Source organism: Lactuca sativa, chromosome 7 (assembly GCF_002870075.4).
Source record: "Lactuca sativa cultivar Salinas chromosome 7, Lsat_Salinas_v11, whole genome shotgun sequence".
Taxonomy (NCBI): domain Eukaryota; kingdom Viridiplantae; phylum Streptophyta; class Magnoliopsida; order Asterales; family Asteraceae; genus Lactuca; species Lactuca sativa.
The window spans coordinates 86969707-86986589 of NC_056629.2; the positions used below are offsets into that span (position 1 = coordinate 86969707).

General features: G+C 36.2%; 1 protein-coding gene across 1 annotated transcript; it reads right to left on the reverse strand.

Moving 5' to 3' along the window:
• Positions 1-12687: 12687 nt before the first annotated feature.
• On the reverse strand, positions 12688-14122 carry LOC111889007 (uncharacterized). Its single transcript, XM_023885134.2, has 3 exons — positions 14024-14122; positions 13554-13803; positions 12688-13466 (listed from the first exon to the last, which is right to left on the reverse strand). The coding sequence occupies exons 1-3, from the start codon at positions 14120-14122 to the stop codon at positions 12688-12690; spliced, it is 1128 nt and encodes a 375-aa protein (XP_023740902.2).
• Between the last annotated feature and the right edge of the window lie 2761 nt (positions 14123-16883).

Genomic DNA, 16883 nt, shown 5'->3' on the forward strand with positions numbered 1-16883 from the left:
ATTGTGTAATCATATCATATGTTATATTATTTTTGGAGATATGTTGGTAGGTTTTTTGTCAAGAGTTCTGGTAAACCAACTGAAATTACATAAAAATTAAATGAGAGGGCTGGATTTAGTCTGGATGAAGAAATCGAACTCTATGAGGTATGTTTTCTGGTGTTCTTGCATTGCATTGCATGTTTGTTTGTTTGTGAAATCATATTGATGTGTTCATGATTTATCAGGAGATAAAATTTGAGCCATGCATGTGTGATGTGTGAACGTCTTGACAAGAGAAGCCCATTTAGATCTAGCCAGGTATTACTAGTCTTAACCCTCTTCTTCTTCTATAATGAAAAAGTTGCTTGCCTATATATATATATATACATATATATATATATATATATATATATATATATATATATATATATATATATATATACAGTACAATACAGAGGACTTATCAAGGGGTGCATCAGAAAACAGTACCTTTATTTATGGGGAATGGTTGGAATTTACAGTTATACCCTTTACCCTTTACCCTTTATTCAAATGTCTTCCTGCTTATTGCTAATATAGTTGAAAGTTGAAACACTTAATTCCGTTGTTGTAGGTGCAACAGTTGATTTGTGGTCTGTTGGCGTTATTCTTTTTGAGCTGCTTTTAGGGATACCACCTTTAATGCAGAATTTCCACAGGTACTCACTCACTCACTCTCATAAAATCAAAATCCTCTTCTGATGCTTTTTTATGTATTTCGATTGCATTGCATAAAAAGGTAATGAACGTCTTCTCATTTTATGAATTCGGGTTGTAGCAAGTTTTTGCCAACATTATGAACAGAGATATACCATGGCCAATGATCCCAGAGGAGATGAGCTATGAAGCATATGACTTGATTAACAAGTAAGTTTCTATTTGTTTATTAATCAATTCAATCATATCACATATTCATACATGATACATAATTTTGTTTATGTTTATTTCAGGTTCCTAACAGAAAATCCAGCTTAATGCCTTGGCGTGATAGGGGCTGTACAGGTAACATTTTCTCTCTCTCTCTCTCTCTCTCTATATATATATATATATATATATATATATATATATATATATATATATATATATATATATATATATATATCAAACAATAAAAAGAGAGAAGGCAAAGAGGTATGAAGTTAATTGATAAACAATGTGCGTCGACATTGATTCTCTTAATTCTTCTATTCATTCCATTATTCTGTTCTTAAATGAACCATTATTTGTATCTGGGTTTACGAAAAGCAAAGTTGCTACTGTGTTTTCTTATTAGTGACTGGGTTTAAGAAAAGCAAAGGTGCAGTCATTAATTAAGAAATCTCGTATTTGATAAGTGGGTGAAAGGGTGAAAGGGATAGAAAGATATTTGATATGTTTTTTAAATGAGTATAAAAATGAAATATCAGTCCCTCCACTCCCACATTATTTGCTTCTTTTAAGATACTATCCTAGTTTGTTTATTTTTTAAAAGCCAAAACATGAGGTAAGCCATATTCTAGTATTACTCAAGGACACTATTTTTCTTGTAATTTGTTGATGTATATTTTGGGCTAAATGCTACTTTCATTTTTTAGGAGGGAAAAAGATAAAGACCTAACGTTACAGGTAGTAACCACTGAAAGCCAGGCTGCCATGAAATTGGTATGTAACTTAACATAGGTGGTTCTAATCCTTTTATTAGAAGAAAATGTATATTTTTATGATTTAGTTAGAAGGTTTGTTACTTTATTTTGGGGTATTTGTGGGCAAAACAAAGGGAAGATGAGATACATGGATTGGAATTGAGATTAAGGTTTCATGAGGCTGCAGTAAAGAGGCTTGAGGGTGTAGACAAAGTGAGAGAAGTTGAAGGAAACCCTGATTTTTCCAACAAGGATGTCGGGTGAACTTAACAACCACCAATGGTTGTAGAAGTGAGTTGAAGAGCTGACATGGATATTAGACTTTGAAAAACATTTGAGGGTATATTTTTTTATATTTCTTGTATCTAGTTAGTTTGTAAATTTTTGTTACAACTTTTATTGATTTGTTTTATCATTCCATGGAACGATTATTTGTATAACATTAAATTTATGCAATGGATTCTATTTTTTGTATATGATATTTTATTTTCTATTATGAAACATTAAATACAAATTTAATTTGAAAATAAGTAAATTTATAAATAATATTCTTTTTAAACATTTAAAATTATGATACGAAAAAATGTGTGTCATCTTCATTTATGACATGGCCTTTCTTGACAGGGGCTTTCTTGATACGCTTTGCGTGTCATTAACACGCGCGTCGTAAGGTTACGACACGCGAATGCGTGTCGTCTTCCTTTATGACAGGGCCTTCCTTGATACGCATTGCGTGTCGTAAACCCTCGTCGTAATTGTGCGTCGTAAATGAGCGTCGTAAATGCGCGTCGTCTATAGACGACGCGCAAAAGTGCGTCGTCTCTCTTTATGACAGGGCCTTCCTTGACACGCATTTGCGCGTCGTCTGAGCCTTTTACGACGCGCAATGAGCGTCGTAAAAGGCTGTTTTTCTTGTATTACTTATGCACCAATAGTAAAATAAATGTATTTCGTTACAAGTTTCTAAATACCTATCTAACTACTAAAAGTAATATCATCCTTCAGACTAATGCTCTTACATGCTGAATGTGCTTGACCCTACTCAGACCCTTTGTGAGGGGATCTATTGGGTTCTCTTCTGATGACACCCTTTTCACGACGAGGTGACCTTCTTCAACTTTATGTCAAATGAAATGGTATTTTATGTCAATATGCCTTGATCTGCCATGATCTCTTGGTTCCATTGTAGAGGACACTGCCCCTTCGTTATAAAAAAAAACTCCATTGGCTCATTGATGGCTGGAACAAATCTAAGGTCTCCGATAAAGTTCTTCTACCAAATAGCCTCATTTGATGCTTCTTTTGCCACTATATACTCTGATTCACAGGTTGAATCAGCCACCGTCTCCTGTTTGCAAATTTACCAGGTTATGTTTGGAACTTTTCCAGGTTACCGCTCCTCCATTTAAGGTGAACACCCAGCCAGATTGAGAACAGAAGTTGTCTCTGTCTATTTAAAAGTTGAGGTCAATATACCGAGTAACTCTCAACATATCATTGACACGAAGCACAAGGACTCAATCATTAGTTCTTCGCAGAGACTTGAGAATATTCATAACTGCTATCCAATGACCTCTACCTAGATTTCCATGATAACAACTGACCATGGTCAAAGAAAAAGCAACATCAGGGCGAGTACATGTCATAGCATACATGATATATCCAGCTACAGAAGCCTATGGAACTCTACTTATTTCTACTATCTTTGCATCAGTACTCGGGCTCTGAGTCTTACTCTGTTTGGTATTACTTCATATGGGTAGTTCTCCTTTCTTGGAATTCTCCATACTAAAACGCTTTAGCACTTTTTATAAGTATGTACTTTGACTAAGTCCAATTACCCTTTTACTCTTGTCTCTCAAAATCTTTATCGCTAGAATATAAGAAGCCTCTCCCAGATCCTTCATAGGAAAACACTTTCCAACCCAAGACTTAACCTCTTGCAAGGTTGGAACGCCGTTTCCTATAAGAAGTATGTAATCAACATAAAAAACTACGAAGGTTACTATAGTTCCACGAGATTTGACATATACCAAAGATTCATCTTCACTTCTAGAGAAACAAAACTCTTTGACCTTATCCTGAAAGAAAATGTTCCATCCGCAAAAAGCTTGCTTCATTAGGAACTAGAATTTGATCAGTTGCGCATAGATAAGGTTTGAGAATACAAACCTTGAATGTGTGCTTAAGATCAATGTCTGCTTACTAATAGAAGTTCAAGTCTAGACTGGAAAGACCAGTCAAGTCTTAGATATTATATTCAACAAATGATCAAGACATTAAATGAAGAATAAAAGTAAATGATCAAGGTAAATCTAATAAATGAAGAACAAGAAGAATGTTTGTATTAAATGCTCCTTTATATAGGAGAGAATGTTACAGTGAATTAACCAAGTAACTTACATAGAACTGGGCAATAGAAGTATTTTTGACATTCTGATTGTCTAATACAACAAAAAGGCTAAGTCCTATGAAACGTTACATCAATACATGGATAATTAATTAGAAAATACAAAACAACATTCTTCCAGATCATCATACATTTCGGACGTGAGAGTCACTTCGGAATGTGTTCCTCTTCATAATTTTCTTCCTCTTCTTCTCTTCAGCTCCGGACAGGTTCCAGAGCACTTTTCCCTTCGGAACCAACATACTTCGGAATATGTAGTTAGGATTGCTAGATGTTCACTTTCAGGTTCCAACAATTTCTCAAGATTACACACTTTATTATGATACTTTGCCTCCACGAAACCCTCTGGCTAACTCATGTAAACATCCTTAGCCAACTTTCCATTAAGGAAAATGGTTTTGAGATCCATATACCAAATTTCATAGTTAGGAAACACATCTACGACTAGCATTACCCTACTAGATTGGATCTTAGCTACTGGTGAGAAGGTCTCATCATAGTCAACCACTGACATTTGAGTAAAGCGCTTCGCAACCAGTCGAACCTTGAAAGTGTGTACATGCTCAATATTACACACTTTATTAAGATACTTTACATCTCTCACTTTGAGGTTTAATCTTGTCATGAGTTTCATACTTAACGAAAGCTTGACAACTGCAAACCTTGATATGTGCAAACGAGGGAACCTTACCTGTGCACATGTCGTGAGGTGTTTGGCAACCTTCTTCATTGGGAAAAGATTAAGAATGTGGGTGGAATTCTCTAAGGAATACCCCCTACCCAAGAACGAGATTGGAAGTGAAGCACGACTCATCATGGAATAAACCATGTCCAACAAGGTCCAATTACACCTCTCAGCTACACCATTAAGTTGTGGTGTCCTAGGAGTTAATTGTGAAACTATTCTACATTTATTGAGGTAGTCGTGGAAATCAATACTAAGATACTCACCGCCTCTATCGGATCTAAACATCATCATCTTCTTACCGAATTGATTCTCGACTTCATGTTTGAACTCTTTGAACTTTTCAAAAGTTTCTGACTTATGCTTGATTAAGTAGATATTTCCATATCTGCTATAATCATCAGTAAAACTCACAAAGACTCGATTTGCATCCCTTGTGGTGGATGAGAAAGGCCCACACACATCTGTATGTATGAGATCCAACAATCCTTAACCTATTTCATAAGAACCAATGAAAGGTGATTTTGTCATCTTCCCCAATAAACAAAACTCACATGTGTCATCATATCTTAAGTCAAATGATTCCAACACTCCATCCTTTTGGAGTTGGGCCATGCGTTTCTTGTTAACTTGTCCAAGACGAAAATTCCACAAGCATGCTCTGTCTGTACCAATAGACGAATCAATATGACAAACATTATTTCCTAAATTATCTATAGTCATTAGAATTTCATACACGCTATCACAAGGTGAAGATTGAAAATAAAACACACCATTTTTATAAGAAGAAATATAACCATTCTCATTATTAAAAGAATATCTAAAACATTGTCTAAATAAAACATGAAATGAAATGATGTTTCGTGTCCTCTCTGACGAGTAGCAACAATTTATTAAATTAAACCCTAACCCACTACCAAGCAATAAGCCATAAACTCCAATATTGGTGACAGGTGAATGTCGTCTATTCCCTATGATTAAGTTCATCCTTCCATGCTCCAAATCCTCACTTCTCTTTAGCCCCTTCAAATTAGAACAAATGTACAATCAACATCTTGTATCAAGGACCCAAGAATGAGAATATGATGAGTCATTAGATAAGATAGAATAAATAGTTGTTGTTGTTGGCTTCACCTTGCCATCCTTGATATCCTCAAAGTATTTCAGGCATATAACATTCACAAAATTCTCAAAAGTTTTAAACATTTAAGCTATACTAAAAACCATCATTTTTTACAAATTGTTTTCAAAATAAGTTCAACATCAGAGAAAGACCAAAACAGTGAAATAAAAACATGAGGAGGTGTATGATCATGCCTTCGCCTTCATGCGATCCTCTGAAGTACTTGAAACATCATCCAAAATTCTAAACCCAAAGCTTAGTGAGGTCCCCCAAAATACCAATACATAAAAAATAGCACAAATATAATAATAGCATGCAATGTGTCCATAGGTAAACGAACTAGATTATCCCTGAGTCCACAACATAAGTTTGGCTTGCCCCATAAGCCCACAGTTATGTCTCGCTTTCTTGCCGGCCTAATAAGTCCTCAAACTGAATACCACTAAGCCCTCAGTATGAGTCTGGGATGCTCTTCCCGGCCCTTAGCTCGTATCTGGAATGCTCATGAGCCCACAGTATGAGTCTGGCATGCGCTCCACGACCCTCAACTCATATCTGGTATGCTCCAGCGTTTGTTGGCTACAACATGGAGCAGTATGGCCTCAACCCAACCCACACAATATGTCGACATATAACAAATAATAACATGCTTAGATAAATAAACAGTATCACATGTAGCCCTACAGATCTACTAGACTAGTGTATCAAGACTAGCATGCATATATATATATATATATATATATATATATATATATATATATATATATATATATATATATATATATATTCCATACTCGACATATAAACAATATCAGGTTATCAAACCAAAGAGCCGACCTTGGTTATCACAATGTTGAATAACACTAAAAACCTCCGGCAGCTGGCTCACGAAGAATCCCTAACTATCACAACAAAATAAACATCCAATTAACAATTGGATTACCAATCTTAACTAAGGGTTCATGCTTATGGTAAATATCCATTTTACCCTTTCTCCAATTGGGCCAAGGCCCAATATCCAATTTTGATTTAGGGGCCCAAATTACTTCAAGACCCATAATTGGCATAATTTTTTAAATTGTGCCCAATTCCCTGTTGGGCCTTATCCAAAGGTCTAACTCTCTAACTGCCCAAAACACTCATACATAGAAAGGCATATGAGGGCCCAAGCCATACAAGCCAAAAAGTTGGCCCAAAATTCAAAGCCCAAACTCAAAAGCCCACCGACGACGTACGTTGGGCATCACCGGAGGTACATAGGGCATACGTGAGCTTCACATTGACCACCCTCAGGGTGTTTAACCGAGCACGCGGGGCGTACTCCTCCTTACATGGGGTCTACACTCGCGTATCCAAAAGTCCATTAAGTAATGGGTAAATCACTTAAGCCCATATTATAGATCCATGGTTCAATTGCACCCTAGAGTCATAAAGTCTCCAAGTTTATGACTTTACATATCCATAAGTTCTTAATACACTATCTTAAACCATTTAGACCCTTTTTCCAAATGCAAGAAACACTTATGGCCATCGGGACCTTATTTTTATAACGAAGGACCCTTCCTAGGATCTAGAAGGACAACTCTAAGCGTCCAAAATCGAACATGCACAAAAATGGGACTTTGAAGGACAAAAGAACATCATCAAGCTACCATGATGAGATCTAAGAAAACAAAACATAATGGTAGCAACTTTATACATTTTGAAGATTCCAAATGAGATGATGATCCAAGATCTACAAGGTTGTTTTCCTTCCTTGACTCATTGGTGCACTTCCTTCTCCTTTAAGCACAAAAATAACACACTTTATGCTCAAAATACTGACTTATAGGGTTAGGGTTTGATAAAAACGGCTCAAGGACTTGGAGGCTGAAAGATTGAAGCAAATTGATCCATAAAGGTGCTTAAATACTCTTTAAACCCTAAATAAGTAGGGCTTCACCCGGATATCAGTACGCCCATCATACATATTGTTGGATTTGGTGTTTAAGCACATAACTATAACTGGAATGTACTTGACCCAATTGTAGCAAGGTCCTTTTAGGTTGCCTTCACCAGTGCAATTTGATAGGATGCACTTTTGAGAATAAGTTTATTTATGATTTATTAATATATTACATGTATAATATATTAATATGAAATCATATTATTTAACTAGTATTAATCAAGAATTAATTTTGTGATCAAAAGAAACCAATTAAATATATGGGGATTGATGGTGTAAATCATTGATTCTTATAGTGTGGGCTAATGATCGATGGTTATTTAGGATGGGCTAAACCAATGAGATAGTCAAGAAATATTCCATGTAGGTTTAACCCATTGAGCCTAAGTAATATGAAAGCTCATTATGGTTTACAAGGTGTAACCCTAGCATATGCTATACTATAAAAGCACACCCCTAGAACCAAAATCGGTTACACCATCATTCTAAGAAGATTGATATTCCTTTTGTGCTAAGTAACTTATTCTCTCAAGCCTCTTATTGTATATTGGTGTTTGTGAACCATTAGAGGTATCACACTTGAGGTGCTCAAGATTTCAAAGGTCACAAACTACAAGTCCTTCTAAGAGGTAACTCAACAAACGAGTTGTATTATTCAAATGTCAAATTGTATGCTCGTTAGGATGTATGCTTTGGAAAAATTGAACATATGCATGTATAATTAGAGAAAACATAGATCCAAAGCATCTAAGGTTGCATGTGCACCATAGGAGTGTTATAGTGCTCAAAACCCAACAGTGGTATCAGAGCCTAGGATTGTTTTCTGTTATACTTAATGCTTGTTGTTTTTCATAGTTGAAAAAAATCGTTTTTTTGGCCTCTGATTGATTAACTCGCCGATTGCACTAGCTGACTCGACGAGTCCACTCAGTAGCAGAGCAACTTGACGATCAGTTCTTGCACTCGATGAGTTGCAGGCCCTGGTTGCAGAAATTCGAGGTTGTTGGCCAGAATTGGATTAAGATCATTAACACAAACTGTTGTGAATCATAAAATCTGTTTTTTCAAATATGGTAGTGATCATCCTCATCCAATTAAACGATAATTGTCAAAATCTCAAGATTTGTATTAGTTTATATGATTAGGCTAATTTCTTGTAAAATTGTTGATGTGAATTATCTTGAGATACGAGTTAAATAGATCATAGATTAATAATTTTTGTTAGTTAAATTTTTGATCTTAATGATTTTAATGACCTCCATAACTTGTCTTCAAGTTATGGAAAATGAAAGGTCTCATTCATTAAAATGCATTTAAACTCATAAGTTATAGAAATGAAGAGTTTTGACAAGTTTCAAAAGATGCCCTCAAGTTTTGGAATTTGTAAAGTCTCACTAATGAAACTTTAATTCACTAATGTATATATATATATATACATATATATATATATATATATATATATATATATATATATATATATATATATATATGTATGTATGTATATGACAAGTTAGTCTTACTATTAGTAATCCTCATTCACGAAGCTGATCTATTAAGGGGGTATATGGTTATTGCCTATAAAATGGGGGTTTAATGGTTGTCCACTCTCACCTACTGCTTCCTTGACTGGTGGAGGGTCGTTAGCCGAATATGTTGGATAGGATATTAATTCTCATTAAAAAGTATAATGATAAATATCAAGTAACTAATATTTTATTAAATTCCCAATCTTAGATACTTTAGGAAAATGTGAAAATGGTGCTAATCCATGAAATTACACTTTTCACCTTGTTAAGTCGTTAGTGGAGAGTGTGTGGGTAACCGACACACTAATTTAGGACTGAAAAAATATGGTGAAGGGTAGCTTGACGTTAATCATAGATCAATGGAGTCTGTGTGGTTAACGCGAACATTGATTAGGTGATTTTAACGTTGAGTGTACCAATCTAATATGAATGGTTATTCACACCTTGTTTGCGATCCTCAACATTGCAGTTACAAACTTGAAGGGCACAATCGAGATTTAAACATGCCATTGAAAAGTTCAATGAGTATCAAAGGATCTAGAAGTTTCAATCCAATTAAAACTTAATAATACGTTTCTTTTTTCATGGCGGAAATTGGTAAATCGTCATTTTGCTACCCTCAAATATTTTACAATTGGATTACGGCATCCCTTTTTGCAATTGTAGAATATTGTGTTGTGTCCTAGCCTTAAGATTTCATTTGGTTGTAATATTAAGGATTATCATCTAACCTAAACTTTTTTCTTCTTCTTTTTTAGATGTCTATCCCAAACAATGCTTCCAACCCATTCCATTCAGGCTCTTTCTCCCTCATGAACCTATGTGGGAGGGTTATTTTTGATGGCTCAAACTTCAATGACTGGATTTGAAACATCCAAACGGCTATTCACTATGAGGAAAAAGAATACGTCCTAGATAAAGAGACTAAGGAGATTGATGTCACCATTGCTACTCCCGAATAAATCGTTAAACATACTACTCATAAGAGGTATGCGAGAAAAGTGTCGTGTTTGATGATTTCTGTTATGACTGTTGAGCTACAGAAGTCCTATGAGGAAGACTATCCTTTTGAAATGTATCAAGATTTGATGGAAAGATACCATCCAAGTGCTCAACAGGAGAGGTATGACATCATTGCGTTCATGGTCACGACCAAGATGAAGGATGGAGAACCCATCACGGCCCACTTGCAAAAGATGCAGCAATATGTGGTATTAATGCTTATTACATTGGTGGTATTAATGCTTATTACATTGGTGTGTTTTATTTTGAAGCATTACCTTGCAATGGTATATATGAAACTCTGATGGTTGTAGATAACTCAAGAAATCGTTCTTGCACATTGATTCGTCCAATGATTTTGATAAGGAATGCTTGTGGCATTGTCGTCTTGGACATGTCAGCAAGAAGCACATAGGCCAACTCCAAAAGCATGGAGTCTTTGAGTCATTCGACTTGAATTTGGATGAAACTTGCGAATCTTGTGTACTTGGAAAGATGACCAAGTCACCCTTCACTGGTACTTGTGAAAGGGGTGAAGGTCTGTTGGATCTTATACACACTGATGTATGTGGACCATTCAGAACCGCCACAAGGGATGCTAGCCACTTCTATGTAACTGTCACTAATGATTACAGTATGTATGGCTATATATAGTTAATCAATCATAAGTCAGAAATTTTTGAAAAGTTCAAGAAGTGGAGAATCAATTGGCCAGGAAGTTAAAGATGCTGTAATTCGATCGAGGAGGAGGGTATCTTAGTATCGAGTTCCTAGACTATCTTAATGAATGTGGAATTGTTTCACAATTGACGCTACCTAGGACACCACAACTTAATGGTGTGGCTAAAAAGCGCAATCGAAGCTTGCTCGACATGGTTCGTTCCATGATGAGTCGAGTTTCGTTACCTATCTCATTTTAGGGGTATGCCTTAGAGACTGTCTCCTATATCCTTAATCTAGTCCCTACCAAAAAGGTTTCGAAAACACCTCACAAGATGTCGACATGGAAGGTTCCCTTTTTAGACCACATCAAAGTTTGGCGATGCGAGGTATTCGTGAGACGTGAGACTCATGATAAGCTCGAACCTCGGAGTGAGCGACGTATTTTCATCGGCTACCCACAAAGACAAAATTGCAAGAATGGTCCCTGTGGTTAGGTGGAAATTGCCACTTTGGGCCAAAAATGTTTGGGCTAGTATTGATGGACCATAGGTTTGCATTTTGTTGCCACTTTGGTCCAAAACCTTAACTGCCGTCACTTTTCCCCCATTACCATCCATTTGACTTGTCAAATGGAGGGTATTTTCTTCATTCCATTCCCTATTTTACTCCCTATATTTAATTAATAAATTCCTCTTCCTATAAGATCGATCGATGATACTGCTGTCCTCAAGCTTTAATCCCCTTGTTCCCGTCTTCTTCACAAGCCCTAACACATCACTATTCACAATTTCCCTCTGAAGAAATTAACAATGGTGTTGTGTTTCTGTGGTAAAATGGCTATTGTTCGCACTTCGTGGACCGACAAAAACCCAGGTTGCCGTTTTTGGGGATGCCCGATTGAGGTAAGCAAATGGATTTTGTATTTGCATCATTGTTGTCGCATTACATGTTAAGAACATGTGTTGTCTTTTTTTTTTGAAGGGATCGAAGTGTTGCTTTATTGGGTGGTATGATGGTCCAATGTGTGAACGTTCAAAAGCCATCATACCTGGATTGCTGAGGACAATAAACAAAGTGAAGGCTCAGACCACAAGACTCAAAATATACCTGTTATGTAGTTGGATTTTCTTTGTGTATGTTCTATTTTACAAGTAGCTTGAGAATTGAATAGTTTGGGTATGTAGTTTTTTGTTGAAGATGTAAGCTGTGAGCAGTAAGCAGTGTAATATTTTGGTAAGTTGTATGAAAGTAGTATTTTGTTCAAGATGTAAGCAATGTAATCCATGTAAGACATGTTTTGCAACAAAATGTCAATGGAAATTATATTTGGTATCTATATGTTGACCATTCCATTTATGTATGCAATTAACAAAAAAATTTAAACATTGTAAAATATGCAATTAACAACAAATTAAACATACCATAAACCATAACATCCAATTGTATGATTTAAACATTGTAAAGTATGCAATTAACATCAAATTAAACATACCATAAACCATACCATTAAATTTCTGATATGTTTTTCCCATAAATCAAAAGACATACAGTTTTTAGTAACATACTATCAAGTACCAAAAAGAACATCAATGTATCTTCCACACCAAAAGACATCAAGTACATAACATACAATAAACATAAGCAGTTGACATGTAAAACCCAAAAGACATCAAACTAGCTTCAAACCCCTTCAATTTCCTACTTGGCCCTTGCAAGTTCTAGCATTGTGCCCTTTATTTTTACACTTGCTGCAAGTCACACTAATAAACTTCCTTGTTAACTTCCCACTCCCACTTGCAGCATGAGTTTGACTCCCACTAGCCCCATCAGTTTGACTCCCACTAGCACCATTACCATTCTCTCCCTTCTTCTGGCTTCTCTCCCCTGCAGATTGCCTTCTCTTTTTCTTGGGTCTCCCAGGCTGATTATGGTGCAGAGGAGGGGTGATTTTAATTGGGCAATCACTTATAGGCCACATTGCTCTCCCTTTAATAGGCTCTACCTTATGAACATAAGCTGCTTTCCAAGTTTCTAGCCAATGCACCCTATGGACATAAGTGTGTAACTCTCCAATCTTTTCACCATTATCTGCTTTATCATTTAGGACAGCTATGACATGTTTACAAGGGAGGCCAGTTAATTCCCACTTCCTGCAGCTGCATACCCTTTCTGCCATGTCAACAACTTGTTGATCCTGCCATGGCCCTTTCAGTTGGTATTTGTCTGAACCATTCCACCTAGTTGTGTACTGAGATGCCAAATAAACATTTTTGTCCATAATCTTTGTTGCAGAAGGAGTTAGAGGCCCTACACACTTATTTTGCACCTTGATGACATTACAGATTCTTTTCATCATGTATTCCCTGATGTACTCCAAGCAAGTTATTAGTGGTTTATCCCTTCCTTCAACCAATTTGCTGTTGAAAACTTCACAAAGATTATTTAAAAGCATATCTGATATTGCTCTCCCTGAAATGTTGTAAAAAACAAAGTAAATAGTAAGTAAGACAGTGTACTAACAAAGTAATACACCTCAGGGGCAAATTTGGAAATTACCTGTGAAGTGGCTTCTTGCCCAGTGTTGTTGGGGGATCTGCTTCAACCAATTATATGCATCCTTATCAAATAAGTTGAATTCATTCATTAAGTGGTTGAACTCTTGGACTGTTGTTGCTGTGGCACAATTCCACAAGTGTTCTTTGTGTTCATTGGATCTCCATGTTCTCTTCATATTATCATGTATATGCCTGAGACAATATCTGTGCTCAGCACATGGAAACAACTGAGCAATGGCTGCCTGTAAACCCTGTAAGGAAATAAAACATAGTTAGTATATTTCATGCAAATATAGTAAATTTAAGATACAAATTACATAGCTTTTGTCTATCACTTATAAATGTGAAGTTTGAGTTTGCATATAGGTCTAGGTCATCTCCTAATATCTCAAGAAACCATTTCCAGCTTTGAGTATTCTCAGACTCGACAATGGCATAAGCCAGGGGGTATATTCCATTGTTTGAGTCTACCCCAACTGCAGTCAATATCTGTCCTGGGAAAGGGCCCTTCATAAATGCCCCATCAAAACCAAGAAAATCCCTCAGGCAAGCTCTAAACCCTTTCTTCATTCCACCCAGACACACATAAATTCTTTTAAATCTTCTTGAGGTGTCATTGGAGTTGGGTTCAGCCTCAAATTCTAACATCACAGTTGTATCTGGATTGGTAGTGTTGGATAAGGTGTCTAAGTCCATAACTATTTCGGGTGTGTACTTGACCCGACCCGTCATGGTCCATTTGGGTTGCATGGCACCATGCAATTGGATAGACTAAATGAGAGAAATAACACTTGGAGATTATTAATATATTATAAGTTCTAATATATTAATAATATTATTTGATTAGTTTGATCAAAGAATTAATTTGGAATTACTTAAGTGATCAAAGGATAACTAATTAAATATATGGGTTGATTATGTAAATCATTCATATCTTGTATAGTGGGCTAAAAGGCTTCATGGATTATCAAGTTGGGCTTTACCCATAGGATGCTCCATGGATGCTCCATGGGAGTTACAAACCCATGGGTCATGGAAATGAAGAGTCATGACACATTAGGGTTTACATGGTGTAACCCTAGATGTGTGAACACTATATAAGGATCCCATTCTCCACCAAAATCGGCTAGACAAAAGAAACTAGAGGGCTTGGCCGATTTTAAGAAGTGTGTATTATCTCAAAGGTCTTTCCAAGAGCATTTGGTGTTGTGTGAAGCATTTGAGGCATCACACATGGGGTGCTAGGCTCACAAGGTTTCAAGGAACATAAGCAACAACAAGGTAAGTTATTCTATCTTTCATTCAAGTTAAAATTGTTCCCCATGTATGCTAGATAGGAATATAACCTTGGAAATTCAACTTTGCATGATAATTAGACAAACATAGATCCAAGGTTATTAGGGTTGCATGTACACTTAGGAAGTGTTAGAATGCTCAAAACCCATCAGTGGTATCAGAGCCTAGGCTTGTTTGCTTTTTATTTGTGCTTAAAAGTTGAAAGAAAAAGTCGAAATCTTGCTGTCTGACTGATGGACTCGCCGAGTCCATGGGGGAACTCGCCGAGTCCACTTGTATGTTCAACCTACTCGCCGAGTAGGTTCATGCACTCGACGAGTAGGGTCGACAGAGTGTAGTTTTTCGACTTTAGTTGCTGGAAATGGATTAGAAACATTACCCTAAACTGTTTTGGTACTTGAAAACTTGTTTTAGAAGGTGTAATGTCTTTTCTAACTCATTTACAACAACTAGTTATCAAAATTACAAAGATTAAGTGTGATTTTGATATATAAAAGTGCTCATGTTCATGATCTTGTTCTTATGATGTTTAGATGATCATATGAATTATTTGTAACCTATGTGGTAGTTTAATTCTTGATCATAATGTGTTTTAATGGAGTCCATAACTTGTCCTCAAGTTATGGAAAACCAAAAGTCTCTTGGATCAAAAAACCATTAAAAGAACACAAGAGTTAGAAAAATGAAAAGTCCTCATTTTATTACTCTATTAAACTCATAAGTTACAAGATATGAAAAGTTTTGAAAGTTTACAAAACTTGCCCTCAAGTTTTGGAACAAGTAAAGTCAAGTTAAAACTTTAGTTCCGACCCTTAGAATTTTAAAAGTTAAAATTCAACCCTTATACTTATATTATTATTTAATAATTATATATATGTATAAGAACAAAGTCGTCTTACCGCTAGTACGCCTCATTCACGAAGCCGGTCTATAAGGTGGGTATAAGGTTGTTGCCCATAAAATGGTGACTTAATGGGTGTCTACTCTCACCCACCGCTTGCTTGACTGGTGGAGGGTCGTTAGCCGAACGGGTAAGACAAGGACTTATAAATTCTCATTAAAAGTATGATGAATATTATAAAGTAACTAAATGTTTTTTAAATTCCCAATCTTAGTTACTTTAGGAAAAATGTGAATAAGGTGCTAATCCATGAAATCACACTTTACACTTTGATTAAGTCGTTGGTGGAGCGCGTGTGGTTAACCGGCACACTAACTTGGACTTAACAAGGTAGGTAAAGGGTGACTTAGGGTTTATTATAGTATCGATGGAGCGTGTGTGGTTTACCGGCACATCGATTGAGTGATAAACCTTAAGGGTACCAAGTGATTTGCATGGTTACTTCACACCTCGTTTTGTGATCCTCGGCATCCCAGTCACAAAACTTGGAGGGCACACTCGAGATTGAAACATGCCTTTGAAAAGTTCATTGAATCTCAAAGAATCTAGGAATTTCTAAGAACCAATCAAAAACCTAATACTTAAATATTTCGGTTTTCGTGGTGGAAATTGGTGAATCGTCATTCACCTACCTTTCAAATATGGTATAGCTTAGATTACGGCATACCTCTTCTAAGTTATATTATATTGTGATTGGGTCCTAGCCTTAATATTACATTTGGGTGTTTTATTAAGGACTCTCTTATATTTAAACTAATCTTGTTCTCTTCTTTTCAGATGTCTTCAAACAATACTGCTTCTAGCTCTAATCCTAATGGCTCCTTTACCCTTATGAACTTGTGTGGGAAAGTCACCTTTGATGGATCCAACTTCAATGAGTGCATCAGAAACATCAGGATGATTACCCGCTACGAGGACAAAGAATATGTCCTTGACAAGGAGCTTAAGGAGATCGATGAGACCACTGCAACTCCTCAGGAGATCGCTGAATTTCGGGCACATGAAAGGGATGCTACGAAAGTGGCTTGCATCATGATGGCCACGATGACAGCGGAACTCCAAAAGTCTTATGAAGATTTCTACCCTTATGAAATGCACCAAGATTTGATGGAAAGATACCATCAAAGTGCAAGA